General features: G+C 45.1%; 1 protein-coding gene and 1 pseudogene across 1 annotated transcript in view; one reads left to right on the top strand and one right to left on the bottom strand.

Moving 5' to 3' along the window:
- The window catches only part of RNF122 (ring finger protein 122), a 51132-nt gene that overhangs the window by 8177 nt on the left and 19338 nt on the right, over positions 1 to 23617 (bottom strand). Inside the window, exon 6 of the mRNA XM_003938106.3 lies at positions 2030 to 23177. Coding sequence (XP_003938155.1) covers positions 23063 to 23177 — 115 coding nt within the window. The 3' untranslated portion in view covers positions 2030 to 23062. The remainder of the gene's footprint in view (positions 1 to 2029; positions 23178 to 23617) is intronic.
- LOC120361566 (small nucleolar RNA SNORA70) lies at positions 15814 to 15910 on the top strand (annotated as a pseudogene).

The following is a 23617-nucleotide window of genomic DNA, read 5'->3' as shown; positions in this document are numbered from 1 at the left end:
TACAAGTATTTTGATTAGGGTAGGTAGTACATTATCTAAGAACATCTTACCCAAAAGATAAGACCACACTTTTTTACTTTAGAGATTCAACATGTTCAATTTCATTGTTGAAATTTTTTATATGTCATATTTCAATTGCTATTTCTCTGCTCAGCTAAATGTCTTAAAGAGACTGAGCTCAGTGGCTCATTCCTGTAATCACAGTGCTCTGGGAGGCCAAAGAAAAAGGATCGCTTGAGCCCAGGAGTTCAAGACCAACCTGGCAACTTAGGGAGACCCCATCTCTACAAAATTAAACATACCTGTAGTCCCAGCTACATGGGAGACTGAGGTGGGAGGATCACTTGAGACCAGGAGTTAAAGGCTGCAGTGAGCCATGATCATACCACTGCACTCCAGCCTGGGTGACAGAGTAAGACCCTCTAAAAAAACAAACTAAAGAAACACAACCAATCCACACCTGTTGTCTCCAGGTATCCACCCATTAAAAAAATTTGTTGTTTTTTTTTTTTTTTTGAGACGGAGTTTGGCTCTTGTTACCCAGGCTGGAGTGCAATGGCACGATCCCAGCTCACCGCAACCTCCGCCTCCTGGGTTCAGGCGATTCTCCTGCCTCAGCCTCCCGAGTAGCTGGGATTACAGGCACGCGCCACCATGCCCAGCTAATTTTTTGTATTTTTAGTAGAGACGGGGTTTCACAATGTTGATTGACCAGGATGGTCTCGATCTCTTGACCTCGTGATCCACCTGTCTCGGCCTCCCAAAGTGCTGGGATTATAGGCATGAGCCACCGCGCCCAGCCAAAAAAATTTTTTTTAATTATTTGGTCATTTTCTTAAGTTTTAGTTTTTTGGGTTTTTTTTGTTGTTGTTGTTTTAGAGTTATCCTGGAATGTTTCTTTTTTAAAATTGTTTTTAAAATAGAGATGGGGTCTCACTACATTGCCTAGTCTGGACTTGAACTCCCAGGCTCAAGGGATACTCCTGCCTCGGCCTCCCAGAGTGCTAGGATTACAGGCATGAGTCACTGCACCTGGCCCTGGAATATTTAAGTTTTAAAAACTTTATAATGTCCCCCTCTGTTTTAAGAAATGACATGAGGCCGGGCGCAGTGGCTCAAGCCTGTAATCCCAGCACTTTGGGAGGCCGAGGCGGGTGGATCACGAGGTCGAGAGATCGAGACCATCCTGGTCAACGTGATGAAACCCCGTCTCTACTAAAAAAAAAAAAAAATACAAAAAATTAGCTGGGCATGGTGGCACGTGCCTGTAATCCCAGCTACTCAGGAGGCTGAGGCAGGAGAATTGCTTGAACCCAGGAGGCGGAGGTTGAGGTGAGCCGAGATCGCGCCATTGCACTCCAGCCTGGGTAACAAGAGCGACACTCTGTCTCAAAAAAAAAAAAAAAAAAAAAAAAGAAAAGAAATGACATGTATTTTTTGAAGAAACAAAGCCATTTTGTCCTGTAAAATGTCTGAAGCTCTAGATTTGGCAGATTGCCTCCTCTTAATGTTATTATTAATTAATTTATTTATTTAGAGACAGAGTTTCACTCTCATTGCCTAGGAGTGAGCCTGCAACCTCTGCCTCCCAGGCTCAAGCAATTCTCCTGCCTTAGCCTCCCAAGTAGCTGGGATTACAGGCACAAACCACCATGCCCGGCTATTTTTTGTAATTTTAATAGAGACGGGGTTTCACCCGGCTGACCAGGCTGTTCTTGAACTCCTGACCTCAGGTGATTCTCCCATCTCAGCCTCCCAAAGTGCTGTGATTACAGGAGTGAGCCACCATTCCCGACTATTTATTTATTTTCTGAGGCAGAGTTTTGCTCTGTCACCCAGGCTGGAGTACAGTGGTGTGATATTGGCTCACTGCAACCTTCACCTCCCGTGTTCAAATAAGTCTCATACTTCAGCCTTCTGAGTAGCTGGGACTACAGGCATGCGCCACTACTCTTGGCTACATTTTGTATTTTTAGTAGAGACAGGGTTTCACTATGTTGGCCAGCCTGGCCGCAAGTGATCCGCCTACCTTGGCCTCCCAAAGTGCTGGGATTACAGGCGCTCTTGATGTCATTTTAAATTTGTTCCTCTATCTTCTTTATTTCCTGTAAAGAGGTGATTGAAACTAGAGATAAAATGAAATTTAGGATTAGCGTTTGGGGTAGGGCTGTGTACCTCTTACTGTATTGCAGGAGGCATGTGATGTCTGATTGTCCCACTTTTACTGATAAGACAGATCGATCTATTAAAATGTCTTCATCAATCTTTGCCCTGGTGGCTACAGGAGCCATGAGTAAATGACTGCTTAATTTCATTACTTCATTAGTGTTATAAAATGTCAGTTTCCTGATTCTGTTGTTTCCTTTTGCATCTTTACCTGGAACTCTGTTTTAAATAGAACTTGCACTCAGCAACCAGTCATCTGATCACCCTGAATACAATTTGCACAGGAAAAGCAAGATTGCTTATTTTTTTCCTTTTATTTACCAGTTTTTAGAATAATGAATTCAGTCTCCTAGTGACCTTCAATGAATACCTGATATTTGGTGGTGGTTCTTGTTAGTTTTTATTTATTTGTTTGTTTGTTTGTTTTTGTAGAGACTCGTTCTCACTATGTTGCCCAAACTGGTTGCTAACTCCTGGCAATGAGCAGTCCTCCCACCTCAGCTTTCCAAAGTGCTGGGATTTTGGAGGCAGGAGCCACCATACCCAGCCTGTTCTTACTAGTTTCATATGCTCTTAAGGAATTTTATAGATGTGATGATTTGTATTCCATTGTACTTCTTTTTTTTTTTTTTAAGATGGGGTTTCACCATGATGGCCAGGCTGGTCTTGAACTCTTGACCTCAGGTGATCCACCCACCTCGGCCTCCCAAAGTGCTAGGATTACAGGCATGAGCCACTGTGCCTGGCCAATTATTCTTATTATACTCAAATTGTTCCATCGTTTGCCAAGAAGTGTCTTTTCATTTTGGCTTCTGTGTTCTGTTAACATGACCCAGTAGTCTTGGATTGCTTCCTTCCTTTCTAGAATGACAAGACTGAACCAACCATTTCTTCAAGGATCCCCGATTCCTTGTAAGGTGAAAAGCTATTTAAGGGATCCAATTTGAAGAGTGAGAGGTCATTGGTCTTGGATTCGTATTGATTTGAGTCTTCTAGCTCTCAGTGGACACATCTAGGAAATATATGCTCTTTAAAAGGAGAAAAAAATCATAAATTCATTTAATATTTACAATTCAGATGTATAAGATTTCAGGCTTATACATTTTTAAAATAAATGAGACTTGTATCTCTCCTCTTTTACTGAAAATCTTTTTTATTTCGAGTCTCGCTCTGTCACCGGCCTGGAGTGCAGTGGCACAATCTTGGCTCACTGCAACCTCCGCCTCTCAAGTTCAAGCGATTCTCCTGCCTCAGCCTCCCGAGTAGTTGGGACTATAGGCACATGCCACCATGCCCAGCTAATTTTTGTATTTTTAGTAGAGACGGGGTTTCACCATGTTGGCCAGGCTGGTCTCAATTTCTTGACCTTGTAATCCACCCGCCGCGGCCTCCCAAAGTGCTGGGATTACAGGCATGAGCCACCACGCCCTTCCTTTACTGAAAATCTTGATTCATAATAACATTAATGTAATTATTTGCTTAATCCAAAAATATACACATAAAGGTATTAAAATAGCAATATTGTTATTACTAAACATAAGATTAGCTGGGTTTGGTAGTTCCAGCTACTTGGGAGCTGAGGCAGGAGAATCAGTTGAACCCGGGAGACAGAGGTTGCAGTGAGCCAGGATGGTACCACTGCACTCCAGCCTGGGTGCAGAAAGAGAGTTCGTCTCAAAAAAAGAGAAAAAATAAGATTATTGAATATAATTTAAGACTTATTTGCTATTTATTTTTGTCTTCAGGGTATACCTAGTAAATAACTGCAATTAGCTGGGCTTGGTGGCTTAATCCTGTAATCCCAGCACTTTGGAAGGCCAAGGCGGGAAGATTGTTTGAGGCCAGGTGTTTGAGACCAGCCTGAGCACCACAGCTAGACCACCCCCACCATCTCTACAAAAAGTAAAATTACGCAGGCCAGATGGCACTTGCCTATGGTCCCAGCTACTCTGGGGGCTGGGGCAGGAGGATCACTTGAGCCCAGGAGGTTGAGGCTGCCTGAGCCATGATTGGGCCACTGCACTCCAGCCTGAGTGACAGAGTTAAGACCCTGTCTTAAATACTACTACTACTAATAATAATGATAATAATAATTTCAACCAAATGCTATGTTTCAAGTCACTTGAAATAGGCTTCTTTTCTCCATGGCTGTGATGTTCATTTTAGGTGTCAACTCAACTGGGTCAAGGAATATCCAGATAGCTAGTAAAGCGTGATTTCTAGTTATTCTGAGAGGGTGTGTGGACTTTAATAAGTTCCTCATTAAAGTTTCCTTTCTTGTTAAAGAATAAGTGTGCTAATAAATTTCTTAAGCCCTATTCTATGTAGCTGTTACACATGCCATGCTTACATAGTACATTTTATGTCCTTCTATTTTAACCAAGATATCTATGCTGGATGTGCTCACAGGCATGTCCCAGCTCTCTACTGCTTTTACCTGTTTAGAAAAGTTGTAAGTTGTGGCTGGGCGCAGTGGCTCACGCCTGTAATCCCAGCACTTTGGGAGGCCGACGTGGGTGGATCACCTGAGGTCAGGAGTTCAAGACCAGGCTGACCAATATAAGAAACCCCGTCTCTACTAAAAATACTAAAAAATTAGCTGGGCATGGTGGCACATGCCTGTAATCCCAGCTACTTGGGAGGCTGAGGCAGAAGAATGGCTTGAACCTGGGAGATGGAGGTTGCAGTGAGCCGAGATAATGCCATTGCGCTCCAGCCTGGGCAACAAGAGTGAAACTCTGTCTCAAAAAAAAAAAAAAAAGAAGAAGAAGAAAAGAAAAGTTGTAAGTTGTTAGCCAACTGGGTTTTACTTTAGATTATGAGGTCTGGCTCCAGCCAACGGAGATCAGACACAGCAGTAAGGATGACCCCAAATGCATAAGGGATAAATTTGTGTGTTTTCCTTTGTTCATTGAACTCTTGTGACAAGATGGCTAGTGAGAGTATCCTTCTGCAGTTCAGGAAGTAAAATTAGCGTTGCTGAAAAATCCTTTGTCTCAGTGCTAATTTTTCTTTGCTATTTCCAACAGGGTGTTTCTGGAAGAGATTGGCATTTGAATCAGCGACTAAGTAAGGAAGAGCTGCCTGATGTGGGCAGGCATCATTTAAATTGTTGAGAGCCTGGATAGAATAACAAGGCAGAGGAAAGTTTCATTCATTCTGTCTTCTGGAGCTATGACACCCATCTTTTCCTGCCTTTGAACATGAAAACTCTAGGTTCCTAAGCCTTCAGACTCTGGGACTTACACCAGGGGCCCACAGGTTCTCAGGCCTTCGGACTCAGACTGAATTACGCCACTGGCTTCCCTGGTTCTCCAGCTTGCAGATAGCATATCATAAGACTTCTCAGCCTCCATAGTCATGTGAACCAATTCCCCTAATAATTCCCCTCTTATCTACCTATCTGGAAAATTCTGACTAATACAATGGCTATATGAGCAACTTGATATACATTTGTATGCATTTGTGTTTCTTTTCAATTTTCTAGGAATGGCTTGTCTCTTCTCACTTATTATTTTTCTTTGTAGAGATGGGGTCTTGCTGTATTGCCCAGGCTGATCTCAAATTCCTGGCCTCAAGTGATTCTCTTGCCTCAGCCTCCCAAAGTGCTGGGATTATAGGCATGAGCCAGTGTATCCAGCTTATTCACTTTTCAACACACTCAGTCTCGCCTTCACCCCACAAATCCAGCAAAACTGCTTTGGCTCAGGTCCCCAGTAGCCTCCTCATGCCAAATTCAGTGGAGACTTTCATATCCCTCTTAGGTGATCTCCAAGGACATGTGACTCTCACCCTTTCTCTCCTTAAACCCAACTCTTCTCTCACTTGTGGTGAGCCCACCCGTCCTGGTTCTCCTTCCACCCTCTCTCATTACTCCTTTCCCAGATCCTCTGCTTCCTTCTGGTCTTAGAAGATTGTAATGCTTTAGGACTCTGTCTTGGAAACTCTTCTCGTTGCCCAACTGCGGCAGGATAGGTAGTCAAGGAAGTAACCGCACCCTTGAGATGAGGCAACCGTGGTGGTGGTGACCTCACCATCCACACAATAAGCCCCAGCGGTCACATCGTAGTCAAGCTCATTCAAGCAAAGCTATCTCTAGTAAGGAACTCTGTCCCCTGCCCCAAGAGGGCATGTGCATTTTCATTTTACCTGTCTTCAGACTGGCCCTTTGCTCATTATCATAGTAAAAAACACACTGCTGGGTGGAGATTTAAGATGGCAATGGAGGCCGGGCGCAGTGGCTCACGCCTGTAATCCCAGCACTTTGGGAAGCCGAGGTGGGCAGATCACGAGGTCAGGAGATCAAGACCATCCTGGCCAACATGGTGAAATCCCATCTCTTAAAAAAAAAAAAAATTAAAAAAAAAAGAGATGGCAACGAGACGTGTGATGAGTGAACAAGCATGTACAGCTATCGTGCATGGACACCCAAAGGACCACCCAGAACTCACTTGCTAGTAACACTTCTTCCCACCCCCTGATTAATAATCATGTAAGACTCCCGGAAAGGGCATGTCCCCAGTTAACAGTCAGCGCTGTCTCATCCTCCGGAGCAGCCCACCCTGAATTTCCTGAGGCTGTCCTGTCTGTTCTATACCTAGCATTCAGAATATTTTCTCCCTGGCAATAAATTGCTGTGTGCTGCATCTCCTTTGCTATGTGTCTCTTGTTTAAATTAATTAATGAATTTATTTATTAAGATGGAGTCTCGCTATGTTGGCCAGGTTGGTCTTGAACTCTTGACCTCAAGCAATCCTCCTTCGGCCTCCCAAAGTGCTAGAATTACAGGCGTGAGTCACTGCGCCTGGCCTTATTTGAATTCTTTTACACTAGTAAGACAAGAACCGAGGTTTCACAGTAGCCCACAATGCAGCCTTCTCTCCTGAGGTGATCCCGTGCTTCCCATGGCCTGTACCACCATCTCCTATGTCCAGCCTTCAATGTGGACTTGTAGCCTATACCCATAGCTGAGCTTCAGAATTACGCAAATTCCTACCTGGTATTTCCTTTTGTATGCCTCATGGGTAAATTAATTGTTTTTTAATTTCAATTAGAATCTTCTGCTCTAGACTGGGCGTGGGAGCTCACACTTGTAATCCCAGCATTTTGGGAGGCCAAGGTGGGTGGATCACCTGATGTCAGGAGTTTGAGACCAGCTTGGCCAACACGGTGAAACCCCATCTCTATTAAAAATACAAAAATTGGCAGGGCGTGGTGGCTCATGCCAGTAGTCCAAGCACTTTGGAGGCCAAGGCAGGCGAATCACGTGAGGCTGGGAGTTCAAGACCAGCCTGACCAACATGGTGAAACCCCGTCATAAAAAAAAAAAAAATACAAAAATTAGCTGGGTGTGGCTCTGTGTGCCTGTAATCCCAGCTACTTGGAAGGCGGAGGCAGGAGAATTGCTTGAACCCGGGAGGTGGAGGTTCCACCATGCCCAGCTAATTTTTTGTATTTTTAGTAGAGACGGGGTTTCACCATGTTGACCAGGATGGTCTCGATCTCTTGACCTCGTGATCCACCCGCCTCGGCCTCCCAAAGTGCTGGGATTACAGGCTTGAGCCACCGCGCCCGGCCTCATTGACCTCTTTTATTCTTTTTTTTTTTTTGAAACAGTCTCACTCTGTTGCCCAGGCTAGAGTGAAGTGGCATGCTCTTGGCTCACTGCAACCTTCACCTCCCAGGTTCAAGCAATTCTTGTACCTCCTCCTCCTGAGTAGCTGGGATTACAGGTGGGTAACACACACCTGGCTAATTTTTGTATTTTTAGTAGAGATGGGGTTTCATCATGTTGGCCAGGCTGGTCTTGAACTCCCGACCGGAGGTGATTGACCTACTTCAGCCTCCCAAAGTGGTGGGATTATAAGTGCAAGATACCGCACCCCAGCTCATTCTTGCTCATTCTTTTTTTTTTTTTTTTTTTTTTTTTTTTGCAACAAAAAGTCTCACTTTGTTTTTTTTTTTTTTTGAGACGGAGTTTCGCTCTTGTTACCCGGGCTGGAGTGCAATGGCACGATCTCGGCTCACCGCAACCTCCGCCTCCTGGGTTCAGGCAATTCTCCTGCCTCAGCCTCCTGAGTAGCTGGGATTATAGGCATGCACCACCATGCCCAGCTAATTTTTTGTATTTTTAGTAGAGATGGGGTTTCACCATGTTGACCAGGATGGTCTCGATCTCTCGACCTCGTGATCCACCCGCCTCGGCCTCCCAAAGTGCTGGGATTACAAGCTTGAGCCACCGCGCCCGGCCTTCACTTTGTTACAGTAGGTAGCTGGTCAGGCATGAGCAGGCCAGGAGAGGGCTCCGCCCAATATACACAAATATCAGGAATGTCAGGCAACCATCAGGTGATGGTCACGCGGTTGTTAACTGTCTTTATAAAATAATAATTGGTCACAGCCAGTGCCAGGGAAAGGCAGTGTCCTAATAAATGGAAAACATCTGAAATGTATCAGTGGCTTCTCGATAAGATCTCAGCGGGACAGGCAGGTGCATGCAGACAGCCCACCCCAAGGGGAGAAGTAACAAGACCCCAGAAGCATGCCAACATATAAAATCCCAAGTCAAAAGCGCAAACCGCACACCTGTCTTTCAACTCACACACTTGGTCCTTGTCCAAGTGAATGTTCTCTCCTTCCTTTAATTCCTGCTCTGAAGCTCTTCAGTAAACTTTCACTCTGGCTCTAAAACTTGCCTTGTTGAAGATGATTTGGATGGAAAGAAAAAAATAAACTTGCCTTGGTTTCTCCTTCTATCCCTCGGTTGCATTCATTCTTCTGAGAAAGCAAGGTCTGAGGTTGTGGCAGACCCCTACAAAGTTGCTTTGTCTAACATTTTGGTTCCATGTGACTTTCACTTGGACACCTTCCACCAGTAACAATTCTGTTGTCCAAGCTGGAGTGCAGTGGTGCAATCATGGCTCACTGTAGCCATGACCTCTAGTGCTCAAGCAATATTCCTACCTTAGCCTCCTGGGTAGCTAGGACTATAGGCACACAGCCTAATGCCTGGCTAATTTTTTGTATTTTACATATATATATAGTAGAGATGGGGTTTCACCAATGTTGCCCAGGCTAGTCTTGAACTTCTGGCCTCAAGTATCCTTCTGCCTTGGCCTCCCAAAGTGCTGGGCTCATAGGCATAAGCCAATGCGCCTGGCCTTTTTTCCATTCTTATACACAATTCCATTTCCAATAGAAACTTAAGTCAAAGGATAATGTCACTTCTCTGCTTCAGTCCTATTATCACAAGTTACAATTCCCTAATGGCTACTAGGCCCTCCCTGAACTGCTCCTGTGTTTCTTTGACCTAATTTGTACCTTCCTTCTCCATCTCTCACTAAGCTTAATTACATGGGATGTGTTTGCCAACAACCCAAGCTCAGCTCTATTGTGTCTCAATTTCTTTCTTTTTTCTTTTTATTGTTGTTGTTGTGATGGAGTTTTCGCTCTTGTTGCCCAGGCTGGAGTGCAATGGGACGATCTCAGCTCACTGCAACCTCTGCCCCCCACGTTCAAAAGATTCTCCTGCTTCAGCCAACTGAGTAGCTGGGATTACAGGTGCCTGCCACCAAGTCCAGTTAATTTTTTTATATTTTTAGTAGAGATGGGGTTTTGCCATGTTGGCCAGGCTGGTCTTGAACTCCTGACCTCAGGCGATCCGCCCACCTCAGCCTCCCTAAGTGCTGGGATTACAGGCATGAGCCACTGCGCCCGGCCCTCAGTTTCTTACATACACTCTTCTGTTTGGCCTTTCCCCACCTCTTGTCATTCCTGTGATCTGACCTTAAACGCAACTTGCTCAGAAAGACCTTCCTTGTCCATTCCTCTCCTCTGGTTTTACTAAGGCAGGCACTGCATACCTTACCATGGTAAGTGCGTGTATTAAACATATGAGTATGCTTATTTAGGCTTCCTCTCCCCCATTAGACTGTGAACATCTTGGGAGTAGGAGCCATTTTGGTCTCATTCATTGGCATGATGATGGGCATGTAGTAGGCACTCTATAGGTGTTGGCTGTTGAATAAATTTGAGAAGTCTGACTCAATCATCTACATTAGACTTCTTCATAAATGGTATATTCAGTGGGAATCAGCTGTGCCCAGAGAAGGAAAGCAACTCTGAATGCAGTGCCTGTGACTTAGTGCAGGCTTGGTAAAGAAAGCTATTATTAATTGGGATAATGGCAGGAAAAGGAGATAACACAAGCTTTCTTATTTCTTGCAGACGTTTCACTTATTTCCTTTGTTTAGTTGTCTGGCTCCCTATGACTTTATTTTATTTATTATTTATTGTTTTGAGACAGTCTCACTCTGTCACCCAGGCTGAAGGGCAGTGGCGTGATCTCAGCTCACTGCAACCTCCTCCTGAGTTCAAGCGATTCTTGTGCCTCAGCCTCCAGAGTAGCCAGGATTACAGGTGCCTGCCACCACACCTGGCTGATTTTTGTATTTTTAATAGAGGTGGGGTTTTACCATGTTGGGCAGCTAGTCTCAAACTCCTGACCTCAAGTGGTCTGCCCACCTCAGCCTCCCAAGGTGCTGGGATTACAAGGGTGAACCCCCTAGCTTGATCCCCTATGACTTTACAAACAAAAAAGCTTATAATTAGTATGACTTTGAGTCTTTTGTATACACTCTTTTATATACTCTTCATCACACTCTGAGGCAGTTACTATGTCTCCATTTTTCGGAGAAAAATGAGGTTTAGAGAGATAAGGAATTAGGCTGAGGTCTCTCAGCTAATTAGAGGCAGAGCTGGGTTTCAAATCCATTCTTTGGATTCCAGGGTTAGCTTTGTTTATTTTACTCAACAAATTAACCTCATAATGAAGCATGGAAGGGAAAGATCCCATGTTTTCCCAAAACACAGCCACATTTCATCACTGACTCTTGCCTCACGTGAGCCTTTTGTTTCTCAAATACTTGGAACAAAAATCATTCATTTGGAAAGGCTCTTTCTTCCTCTGTATGTGCTCAGTGCATTTTTCTTTGTAAACAAGACTTTAAGTAAATTACTTCTAGGCCAGGAGCAAGGGCTTATGCCTATAATCCCAGCAATTTGGGAGTCCTCAAGGCAGGAGCATCACTTGAGGCCAGGAGTTTGAGACCAGTCTGGGCAAAAAATTGAGACTCCATCTCTACTAACAAATAATAATAAAAGAAAACCAAAGAAATGAATTCTAATTGTTTTATTTTATAGGCATGTCTCATTAAAAGAAAAACTTGGCCAGGTGCAGTGGCTCATGCCTGCAATCCTAGCACTTTGTGAGGCCGAGGCAGGCGGATCACCTGAGGTCAGGAGTTCAAGGCCAGCCTCACCAACATGGAGAAACCCCATCTCTACTAAAAATACCAAATTAGCCGGGCATTCCTGTAATCCTAGCTACTTAGAAGGCTGAGGCAGGAGAATCAATTGAACCCAGGAGGCAGAGGTTACAGTCAGCCGAGATGGTACCATTGCACTCCATCCTAGGCAACAAGAGTCCAACTCCGTCTCAAAAAAGAAAAACGCATTTTATATACAGATCTTAGTGTTTCAAAATATATAAATTAAGTAAGAAACTCCTTACCTCTCATTTTAGAGAACATAAAAAGTCTCGACATACACTTTAGATAATGAAATCTCCTGGTGTGTTTCAGGCAATTATTCAATTCAATGTGCACAGCTTCTAGAACACAGAATGCAGAGATGCCTGGAATTAATGGTCTGGCAGCAAGTCTGTTTCTCACGTTTTCCAATCTGAATGTATAAATTTTTGATCCTACAAACCTGTAATGAATGTGTTGGATTACTGTCTTTGCTCTGTTGTCAGCATATAATGACACTCGGCTTCTTGGCAGAATGATTGATTAAGTTAAGGATGTTGCATTCTAACCACAGGGAAACACAGATCTCCTCCTTGTCAGCATTCTTTCAAAAAGGTTGCTTAAAGTGGTGCTTAAAAGATAATTCTATCCTAAAACACAGTGACTTACAGGGAAAAAAAGAGAAAAAAAATAATTCTAGCTTGCTAAATTTAGGGTGTAGAAAAGTCCAAAATGAGAATATTCACTGGGTAATTGTGCAAGAAATGTAATATGTGCATTAAGGGGAGGGTGTTCTACCTTCCTGATGCCTGCCTCTGTTTCTCTCTCATTTTGCCTTGGCATACAACATAAAATGTATCAAGGTTAAAAGTTAAATGAGAGCTGAGCACGGTGGCTCACTCTGGTAATCCCAGAACTTTGGGAGGCTGAGGCAGGTGAACTGCTTGAGCTCAGGGGTTTGAGACCAGTCTGGGCAACATGGCAAGACCCTGTCTCTACAATTAGCTGGGTATGGTGGCACTAGCCTGTAGTCTCAGCTACTTGGGAGGCTGAGGTGCAAGGATCACCTGAGCCCAGAAGGTCAAGGCTTCACTGAGCTGTGACTGTGCCACTGTGCTCTGAAGCCTGGGTAACAGAGTGAGACCTTGTGTTAACTCTGTTCTCACACTGCTATGAAAAAAATCCCTAGACTGGGTTATTTATAAAGGAAAAAGCTTTAATTGACTCACAGTTCTGCATTGCTGGGGAGGCCTCAGGAAACTTACAATCATGGCAGAAGGCAGAGGAGAAACAGGCACCTGCTTCACAGGAGAGCAGGAAGAACTGTGAGCGCAAGCATGGGAAGTGCTAGACACTTATAAACCATCGGATCTAGCTCAGTAACTGCACAGATCAGGAAACTTAAAAAACAAAAAAACAAACAGAAAAACAAACAAAACCTATCGGATCCCTTGAGACTCACTATCATGAGAACATCATGGAGGAACCGCCCCCATGATCCAATTACCTCCATTTGGTTCCCCCCTTGACATGTGGGGATTATGGGGATTACAGGGATTACAATTTAAGATGAGATTTTGGGTAGGGGAACAGCCAAACCATATCAGAATCTGGAAAAAAAAAGAAGGAGGGAGGGAGGGAAGGAAGGAAGGAAGGAAGGAGGGAGGGAGGGAGGAAGGAAGGGAAGGAGGGAAGGAAGGAAGGAAGGGAAAAGTTAAGTGAGGCAGTGAACTCTGCCTCTGCCACTACATTTTAAATACAAAATGGGCTGGGTGCAGTGGCTCACACGTGTAATCCCAGCTCTTTGGGAGGCCGAGGTGAGTGGATCACCTGAGGTCAGGAATTGGAGACCAGCCTGGCCAACATGGTGAAACCCTGTCTCTATTAAAAATACAAAAATTAGCTGGGTGTGGGGGTGGGTGCCTGTAATTCCAGCTACTCAGGAGGATAAGGCAAAATAATTGCTTGAACCCAGGAGGCAGAGGTTGCAGTGAGCCAAGATCGCACCATTGCACTCTAGCCTGGGCGGCAACAGCAAAACTCTGTCCCCCCCACACCAAAAATAATAATAAGTAAACAAGTAAATACAAAATGATTTCATACCTAAATTAATCCTTCGTTTTGTTCTTTTCTGAGACAGGATCTCACTCTTTTGCCCAGCCTGGAGTGCAGTGGTGCAATCATAGCTCGCTGCAGACGTGACCTCCTGATCTCAATCAGTTCTCCCGTCTTAGCTTCCTGAGTAGCTGGGTCCATGGATCCATGCCACCACATCCAGCTCACCTTTGTTTAAATTTTTTGCAGAGATGCATGTCTCACTATGTTGCCCAAGCTGATGTCAAACTCCTGGGCTCAACTGATCCTCCCACCTTGGCCTCCCAAAATGCTGGGATTGCAGTCAGGAGCTACTATACCCAGCCATGTACTCGAGTTATTCCTAAAACCATCCTGAAGTCAGAGCTCCTCTTCAAAAATCTGTCGGCAAGTTCTCTGCTCATCTTCATATTCAAGGCGGATTTCTAGTCACCCTCAGTTAACTCACAAAAAGATAAGCTAGCAGCACAAGTTAATATAAGAAGCTTACTGGTATATGAGTATTGCTTTGAAATGCAATTTCTCTTTTGGTGACAGGGTTTTGTGCTGTTGTTACACAGTGTCTGGGCCTTGGACACTTCAGTAAGCTTCCTGTACTCCACACTAGGCACAAAGGGTAATAGATAGGGACAGGGGCCAGAGAAGGTGCCCAGGAGACCAGCAGCTCAGTGGTTAAATGCTGTGTACAGAAGGATGGCTGGGGAGTGTTGACCTGTGTGACTCTGAGGTACATGAATATTTCTGGAAAGAAAGATAGCATTGCAGACAAGGTATGCATTTCCCATGATCTCAGAAGTTTGGTAGCTCAGCATCAATTTAAAGGGAGGAGGCCGGGCGCAATGGCTCATGCCTGCAATCCCAGCACTTTGGGAGGCCGAGGCAGGCAGATCACAAGGTTAGGAGTTTGAGACCAGCCTGGCCAACATGGTGAAACCCCATCTCTACTAAAAGTACAAAAATTAGCTGGGTGTGGTGGTGGGTGTCAGTAGTCCTAGCTACTTGGGAGGCTGAGGCAGGGGAATCACTTGAACCTGGGAGGCAGAGGTTGCAGTGAGCCGAGATGGCGCCACTGCACTCCAGCCTGGGCAACAAAGTGAGACTCCATCACAAAAAAAGAGAGAAAGAAAAGAAAAGAAAGAAAGAAAAACAGTAATTTCTAGAATGTCTGAGTAGGAGATGGGAGATGTATGCTTACGACATAATACTAATGACCACCAACTTGCTTGTCTCTTGGTTTTTCTCCCTCCAGATTTAAAAATACTCTCCCAATTTCTTCCTCATGGCAGTTATTACATATATACATATCTATGGCAGTTATATATGCATATGCATACATGTATAAATACACATATATGTGTGCATATGTATATATAATTGCCATGAGGAAGAAATTGGGATATTTATACTTATATATATACATATATACACATATACACACACACATATATACACATTTATGTATCTATACATATATACACATATACGTATATATATATATATAAAATATATGAATGATGGGGTATCACTATGGTGCCCAGACTGGTCTCAAGCGATTCTGGGCTCAAGCAATTTTCCTGTCTTGGCCTCCCAAAGTGCTGGGATTTCAGGTGTAAGCCACTGCACCTGGCCCCTCATGGCACTTTTTGCAGCCTTTCTATTTTTCTGCAGATGTAAAATGTGAGTAAAGGAATCCAATAGAAATTTGGTCAATATTGAAGGCAGAATGGAGGAATCCCAAGCTCCCCAGCGTGTTATAATTGTGCTATTGCATTTTAGATGCGTTTTGATTTTTTTCTGCCTTATGCCTAACGTGACATCCACTATGCCTCCAAATCAATTTCACCTACACTGAAACAAATCTAGTTTTTTCTTCCATTGGGTTGGTATTTGAATGAGCGCACTCACATTGCCTCAAAAGTCACATGGATTCTATTCCTGTCTTTGAGGATATCAGCACCTTCTTGAGAAATAAGGGACATGTGTAAGTAAATATTCAGAAACTCAGAACTGGTTGCTGTAGGAGCTTAAACCACCATTTGGGTGCCCTCGTAGTAATCTGCATATGCTTTGAATTATTCATGACCATCGTAGCCCATTAGGAGGCTTCTGCAATGGCTTGATGTTCTTAGCAATGACAGAGACTAGACTGGGATGAAAGGGAAAAAAAAAGAGCAAAGAAAGGAATAAGGAGAAAAAAATGAATGGGAGAGGAGAAGTGATGGATAAGAAAGAAGTTCTGATCCCAGTGCGCAATGGCTGCAAACAGCGTCTTCCTTGGTAGTGAATACAGCCTGTTTCCCTGTTTCTTGTATGGGTTGCTCTAAGGGATGTTGGAGACAGGCCTTTCAAATGTTATGTTCATGTCTCTGACCTTGCACTACCCCTGATATAGGCTCCAACCAGGTATTTGAGGTACCTTTGGAAAGCCCCAGGGCACTGTGGCCAGGGTTCACATTGGCTAAGTCATCATGTCCACCTGCACCAAGCTGCAGAACAAGGAGCATGTGATTGAGGCTGTGTAGGGCCAAGTTCAAGTTCCCTGGCCACCAGAAGATTCACATCGCAAAGAAGCTGGGTTTTACCAAATTCAACATGGACAAATTTGAAAACATGGTAGCTGAGAAGCAGCTCATCCCAGATGTCTGCCAGTCAAGTACATCCCCAGTCATGGCCCTCTGGACAAGTGGTTTGCTCTGCACTGGTGATGGCTTCCACTGCACCACCCCCTCTTAATACCCACCAATAAATCCGACTTCTTGTCCAAGAAAAAAAGAAAAAGAGGCTGGTCGTGGTGGCTCACACCTGTAATCCCAGCACTTTGGGAGGCCAAGGCAGGAGGATTACTGAGGTCAGGAGTTGGAGACCAGCCTGGCCAACATGGTAAAACTGTCTCTACTAAAAATACAAAAATTAGCTGGGCATGGTGGTGGGTACCTGTAATTTTAGCTACTAGAAAGGCTGAAGCAGGAGAATTGTTTGAACCTGAGAGGAAGAGGTTGTAGTGAGATCGTGCCACTGCACTCCAGCCTGGGTGACAGAGCCAGACCCTGTCTTTAAAAAAAAAAAAAAAAAAAAAAAAAAAACTGAAAGAAGGGAACAAGGAATGAAAGGGTAGTCCTTGAAGAAACCCGTTGCCTCAGTCTATCAGTAAGCGGTTTTCAAATTCACATTCTTGCTCCAATTACTCATTTCATAAATGCTGCTTCAACACAGATATCTTTCTCTTTTTTTTTTTTTTTTTTTGAGATCGAGTCTCGCTCTGTTGCCCAGGCTAGAGTGCAGTGGCGCAGTCTTGGCTCACTGCAACCTCCACGTCCTGGGTTCAAGCGATTCTCCTGCCTTAGCCGCCTGAGTAGCTGGGACTACAGGTGTGTGCCACCACGCCCAACCAATTTTTTGTAGAGATGGGGTTTCACTGTGTTAGCCAGGATGGTCTTGATCTCCTGACCTCATGATCCAAGCGCCTCGGACTCCCAAAGTGCTAGGATTACAGACGTGAGCCACCACACACCGTCTAGATTTCTTATTAGCTGGGCGTGGCAGTGGGCGCCTGTAATCCTGGCTACTTGGGAGGCTAGGGCAGGAGAATCACTTGAATCCAGGACGCAGAGGTTGCAGTGAACCTAGACCATACCATTGCATTCCAGCCTCGACAACAAGAACAAAACTCCATCTCAAAAAGAAAAAACAATCAAACAAACATAGATTTCTTTAAAAGAAGTAATCCACTGTGGAAATGAAAAAACAATGAACATCTCATGGAAATAGAGAGTAGAATGATACCCTTCCCAGAGGCTGGGAAGGGTATGTGTGGCGAGTATAAAGATAGGGTGATCGATGGGGACAAATATGTTGTCAGACAGAAGGGATGAGTCCTGATATTCCACAGCAGAGCAGGATGATTCAAGTTAGCAACAACGTATTGTATATTTCAAAATAGCTCGAAGAGAGGACCTGAAATATTCCCATACATCGAAACGGTAAATACTCAAAGTGATGAATACCCTAAATACCCTGACTTGATCATTACACATTCTGTGCATGTAACAGATATCACACATACCCCAAAAACACATACAAATATTATGTATAAAAATAACCACTCACACCCTAAGGCCCTAGACAACGACAAGCACACAAATCACTTGACAATTATCTGGAGTTTTTGTCTTCCCGGATTGCATTAGTTTAGGTGTTCATAGAACCTGCCTTCTTATCTTTGAGAGAGCAATCTGCTTCTGAAGCTACATGGGGCAGCAAAGCCATATTGAACTTAGACCCACACAACCTGGGTTTGTGCCTTGGCTCTGATGCTTGTTATCTGCGTAGTCACAGGTAAGCCATTGCTTTTCTCAACATTTTTTTCCTAATCTGAAACTCAGAGGGATATATACGGCGGCAGGGGTGGTGGGGTGAGGGGACAAGAAATGCATTTTGTGAAACGCTTTGGTGGGTAAATTCTTATTATCTTTGACTGAGTGGTGTTTGTTTGCCAAACGTAAGATCATTGAAGTTGGAATTCTGGTACCTATGATTATCACCCAGCTTCCTTCAGCTTTTTAGCTTTTGCATTGTTTTGAGACAGAGTTGCTTTGTCACCCAGGTTGACGTGCAGTGGTGCAATCTTGGCTCACTGCAACCTCTGCTTCCTGGATTCAAGTGAGTCTCCTGTCTCAGCCTCCCCAGTAGCTGGGATTACATGCATTCGCCACCATGCCTGGCTAATTTTTTATTTTTAGTAGAGACAGAGTTTCACCATGTTGGCAGGCTGGTCTCAAACTCCTGACCTCAGGTGATCCACCCGTGTCAGCCTCCCAAAGTGTTGGGATTACAGGCATGAGCCACCACGCTCAGTAGTTTTTTTACTCTTTGAAACACATTCAGGGTACAAATTCTCCTTCAGTAATGAGAATAAATATTCTTTGCCCATGGATATCTCATGAACAAGAGGAAAATAATGGGCTTAGCTCTCAAATGGTGCCCAAAGTTTTAAAAAGCCCAACCTAAAGAAACTGCAGGATTCTCACTCTATCAGGTCTTGGGTTTCTGGTCCCACCCAAGACTTCTCTTCCCCACTTTGCCCACCTCAACTTTATTCTCAACAGTTTGCACTCCCTGGTACTCAGCAGGCTGTTAATCCTGTGTGTTTGCTCATACAGCTTCTGAGACACACGTGTCCTATCCTGGCAGGTACCATTGCAGTTCTCACACCAGTGGTGCTGAGGGTCTCTCTGACATACAAGCCCACTCACCTAAAATACACTGCTTACACTGCTTTATGAGGCAGGAGCTGTCCTATCTCAGCACCTGGCCCAGTGAGTAGATTCTTCAAAATACTGAACTAAGTCACAAGACCATAATAATGAGGACGAGTTTATTTATGGTTTAACTTGTTCTCAGCTGCTGCCAAGTCGAATCTGATCAATATCCAGTTTTCCCTTCTCTGTGCTCTGTAATGGCATTCTACCTAACTCTATGGAAGCACTAGAAATAATACAAGGCAGTTTTCTCCGTTCTCTTGACTTCAGAACACTGATTTTCAAATTCACGAACACAGACAATTTAGTGCTAATATTTTAGTCAGAATTGGTTGGGCACGGTGGCTCACGCCTGTAATCTCAGCACTTTGGGAGGCTAAGGTGAGCAGATCACCTTAAGTCAGGAGTTCGAGACCTGCCTGGCCAACATGTTAAAACCCCGTCTCTACTAAAAACACAAAAATTAGCCAGGCATGGTGGCACGCATCTATAATCCCAGCTACTTGCAGGGCTGAGGCAGGAGAATAACTTGAAACTGGGAGGTGGGGGTTGCAGTGAGTCAAGATTATGCTACTGCACTCCAGCCTGGGCAACAGAACAAGACTCTAAAAAATAAACACAAAAAATTATTCAATCAGAACTATGCTAATGCTGATGAATTCAAACACATTTTCCATAAGAGGAAGGGGAGATGGTGAGGCAAGAAAGTTGAAGCCAACCTAATGATCATGCTCTTCCCATCTGATTCCAGCAATGTACCTACCACGAGGCTGTGGCAGGAGCTGGACGGAAGGCTCTGTGTTTTGCATAGGGAATGCATTTTATTCCCCACATTAAAGCAAGCTGGGGGTGCTGGGAGATGATGCAGAATCCCCAACAAAGCAATGATCAGGCCCCATAGGGTGGGCAGCAGCAAGCAGGGGCTGGTGGCTTCAAGGAAGAGCAGGGGTTAACTCTGTGAGGAGGAACTAGGTGGCAAGAACAGATGCACCCATGGGCAAAGAATCCCATCAAGACCAGTGCCAATAACTGCACCATGACTGCCAGGTGACCCAGCTGTACCTTGGGGCTGCCCAGCACGAGCACACACTGTGCTGAAAGCCTCCATGGTGCAATCACGGATGAGAAGGCATTGGTCCTACCCCTGGGGCCTGGAACCTCTGGGTGCATGGGTACCTCCTGCTTATCTATTACTCACCAGAACAGTATGCATACTCAGCAGACACTCTTTCTGTGTTCAACACTCAGGGGCAAATATAGGCCCAGCTGCTCCATGCTTATTATGGTCATGAAAATCATTCCCAACACTCTTTTTAACTTTTTTTTTTTTTGAGTCTCACTGTGGCCGAGGCTGGAGTGCAGTGGCGCAATCTTGGCTCACTGCAACCTCCGCCTCGTGGGTTCAAGCAATTCTCATGCCTCAGCCTCTTGAGTAGCTGGGATCACAAGCGCATACCACCACGCCCAGCTAATTTTCGGATTTTTAGTGGAGATGTGACTTTGCCATGTTGGCCAGGCTGGTCTCAAATTCCTGATCTCAAGTGATCTGCCCGCCTCGCGCTCTCAAAGTGCTGGGATTACAGGCCGTTCCCAACACTGTTAATGCACTTTGCATACCCACCACTGACCCAGTGCTTCCTTGGGGCACGAACAGAACAAAGGTGAAGGGCATGGATGCAAGGTGTGAGTGCACAGAGGACCATAAAGCACCACCATGTAACACTGCTAGAGATGGCAGTTATTGCCAGCAAGTAGCTAGGAAAAAATAAGACGTCTGGGCACAGTGGCTCACCCCTGTAATCCTAACACTTTGGGAGGCCAAGGTGGGCTGAACACTTGAGCCCAGGAATTTGAGGCCAGCCTGGGCAACATAGTGAGATCCCATCTTTACAGAAAAAAAGTACAAAAATGAGCTGGGCATGGTGGTTTGTGCCTGTGGTCCTAGCTGCTTAAAGGCTGTGGTGGGAGGACTGCTTGAGCCCAGGAGTTTAAGGCCACAGTGAGCCATGATTGCGCCACTGCACTCTAGCCTAGGTTTTTTTTTTTTTAAACTCAAGCAATCCACCCACTTCAGCCACCCACAGTGCTAGGATTATAGCTAAGAGCCACACCTGTAAAATAAATAAATAAGGGCCAGGCACAGTGGCTCATGCCTGTAATCCAAGTACTTAGGGAAGCCAAGGTAGGTGGATCACTTGATCCCAGAAGTTCAAGACCAGCCTGGCCAACATGGTAAAACTCCATCTCCACTAAAAACACAAAAAATTATCTGGGTGTGGTGGTCCATGCCTGCAGTCCCAGCAACTTGGGAGGCTAAGACCGGAGAATCTCTTGAAGCCAGGAGGTGGCGGTTGCAGTGAGTCGGGATTATACCACTGTCAACCTCCCACCACCAAAAAAGAGATCAAAGCCTCTATGGTAGCAACCTAGACCTTTTTAGTTGTGACTGGTTGTAGTAAGGGGACTGACAATTGCTTGAATTACAAGTAGAATTCTGCTAGTTTCAAGTCTTAGTTGATGGAATGCTGCGATTGCAAACATTGACTTCCTTTAAAAATACGCTAGAAATCAGATGGAGCCTGGTTTAGCAAGGTCTTCATGCCCCTTGGTGTTAGCCCTAACATATATTGTACAGATAATAATCAAAGATCAATTTCTGTTCTCAAGGTTTAGGAACGGCCGGGCCCAGTGGCTCATGCCTGTAATCCCAGCACTCTGGGAGGCTGAAATGGGTGGATCACCTGAGGTCAGGAGTTTGAGACCAGCCTGGCCAACATGGTGACACCCCATCTCTTAAAAAAAAAAAAAAAAGGATTAGGAACTTTTAGGCTGAGTGTAGTGGCTCAAAACTGTAAGCCTAACACTGTGGGTAGCTGAGGTGGGAGGACTGCTTGAGCCAAGGAGTTAAAAGACCAGCCTGGGCAACAAAGGGAGACTTAGTCTCTACACAAAATTTTAGACAATTAGCCAGGCATTGTGGCACACGCCTGGGGTCCCAGCTACTTGGGAGGTGAGGTGGGAGAATCACTTGAGCCGGGGAGGTGGCACTGATCCATGATCAAGCCATTCCACTCCAGCCTCGACGACAGAGTGAGACCCCGTCTCAAAAAGATAAAAATAAAGAAATTTTAAAAGGATTAGGAACTTGTGTGTGTTTCATGTGGATATAGGGAAGTGAGAAGAGGCAGTTTGAGGATTTTGTTCCCTCTATTGGCCGAAAGGGGCGAGGCAGTCACAACCACAAGCAAAAGTAGGTTAGAGAAACTTGGTATTACATTTATTTTTCCTTAAATACATAACTTTCTCCCACCCTCACCCACTGCAGGGAGGAATAGAAAAAATCCCCACCCTCTTCCATTCTGGGGATTTTGTATCTAAAGCCTGAGAGGTGAGGAAGAAGTATAAAAATACTACTTACAAAGGGAAGGAGGTATCTGTTGCTTAACGGTAGATACCCTCATCCCTATGCCCCTTTTGATCCAAAAAAAAAATAAAAAAAAAAAGGCCCCTGGGAATCAATTGGAGTACAGAACTAGCCCTCATCTAGAGGGTCAGCAAACCTCAACATGGAACAGGAAGCTCCAAGATTAACTGAGGAAGAGAATGAATGGATAGCACCTTGGGTCCTGGCAGGGGAAGGGCCCTCTCTTACCCTGGAGTCAGCTGGCACCGGCCAGCCTTTGTTTCCATAGGTCCCATGTAAACATTGACATTTTCCTTAATGTCCCTGCTCTTCTGTTTCATACAGAGCCTCCCTCGCCTCTTGGGGAGGCGCTTGGTTCCTTCATCTTTCCTTCCTTCCCTTCTAACCTTCCTCCAGAAGAATTGAGAAGGGGGCGGAAGGTCTGCAGAGGGGGCAGAGCCCATCTCATCCCTTCTGGGTCAGGGCAACTCATCCTCCTAAGAGGAACCTTGAAAGAGGATGTCCTCCATGTTCTTAATGGGGATGGACGCCTTCCCCCAGAGCAGGGACAAGGCAGGTAGATAGTCCAGTACCAGGAGACAGTGGTCTTGATGGGTGAGGCCACCAATATGGAGTAGCAGGGAAGAAGGCTTCGTGAGGCAGGAAGTGGGGGCACATCTGGCACTGGTCTCGCACTGAGGGTGGAAGCCCGGCCCTGGACTACCCTTCTCATCACTGGGAAAGTGACCATCATCACCTTACAGTCCTGTTTGTTACAGCTGTGCATCCACGAGGCAAAAGGTCTTCTCCAGGTCTCGGTGTAGCTGCAACACTCATACCAGCTCATCCAACAGAATTCCAATATTCTGCGTGGCCTCTGAGGGACCAGCAATGGGCTTGTTACACATGGGGCAGACACAGCGAACTTCCAGCCATTTCACCAGACACCTGGGAACAAAGGAATAATGGTAATCTCTAATGAGGTAGACCACACTGCTCCAGCTGTCTCCCAAAACAAGAATATCCTGCGGTGGTTCGTGCCTGTAATCCCAGCACTTGGGAATTTGGAAGCAGGTGGAAAGTCAGGACTTTGAGACCAGCCTGGCCAACATGGTGAAACCCCATCTCTACTAAAACTACAAAAAATTAGCCAGGTGTGGTGGCAGGCACCTGTAATCCCAGCTACCTGGGAGGCGGAGGCAGGAGAATCATTTGAACCTGGGAGGCAGAGGTTGCAGTGAGCCAAGATTACGCCATTGCACTCCAGCCTGGCAGCCTGGGCACCAAGAGCGAAACTCCATCTCAAAAAAAAAAAAGAAAGGGATATCCCTATCCCTGCCCCAATCTAATCCCCCTGAGCTTTGCTTGGTGTTTACACAGGACCTGGA

The sequence above is a fragment of the Saimiri boliviensis genome, chromosome 13 (assembly GCF_048565385.1).
Source record: "Saimiri boliviensis isolate mSaiBol1 chromosome 13, mSaiBol1.pri, whole genome shotgun sequence".
In the NCBI taxonomy this organism is placed as follows: Eukaryota; Metazoa; Chordata; class Mammalia; order Primates; family Cebidae; genus Saimiri; species Saimiri boliviensis.
The sequence above is the reverse complement of the archived record's forward strand: the minus strand, read 5'-3'. Positions and strand labels throughout refer to the sequence as shown.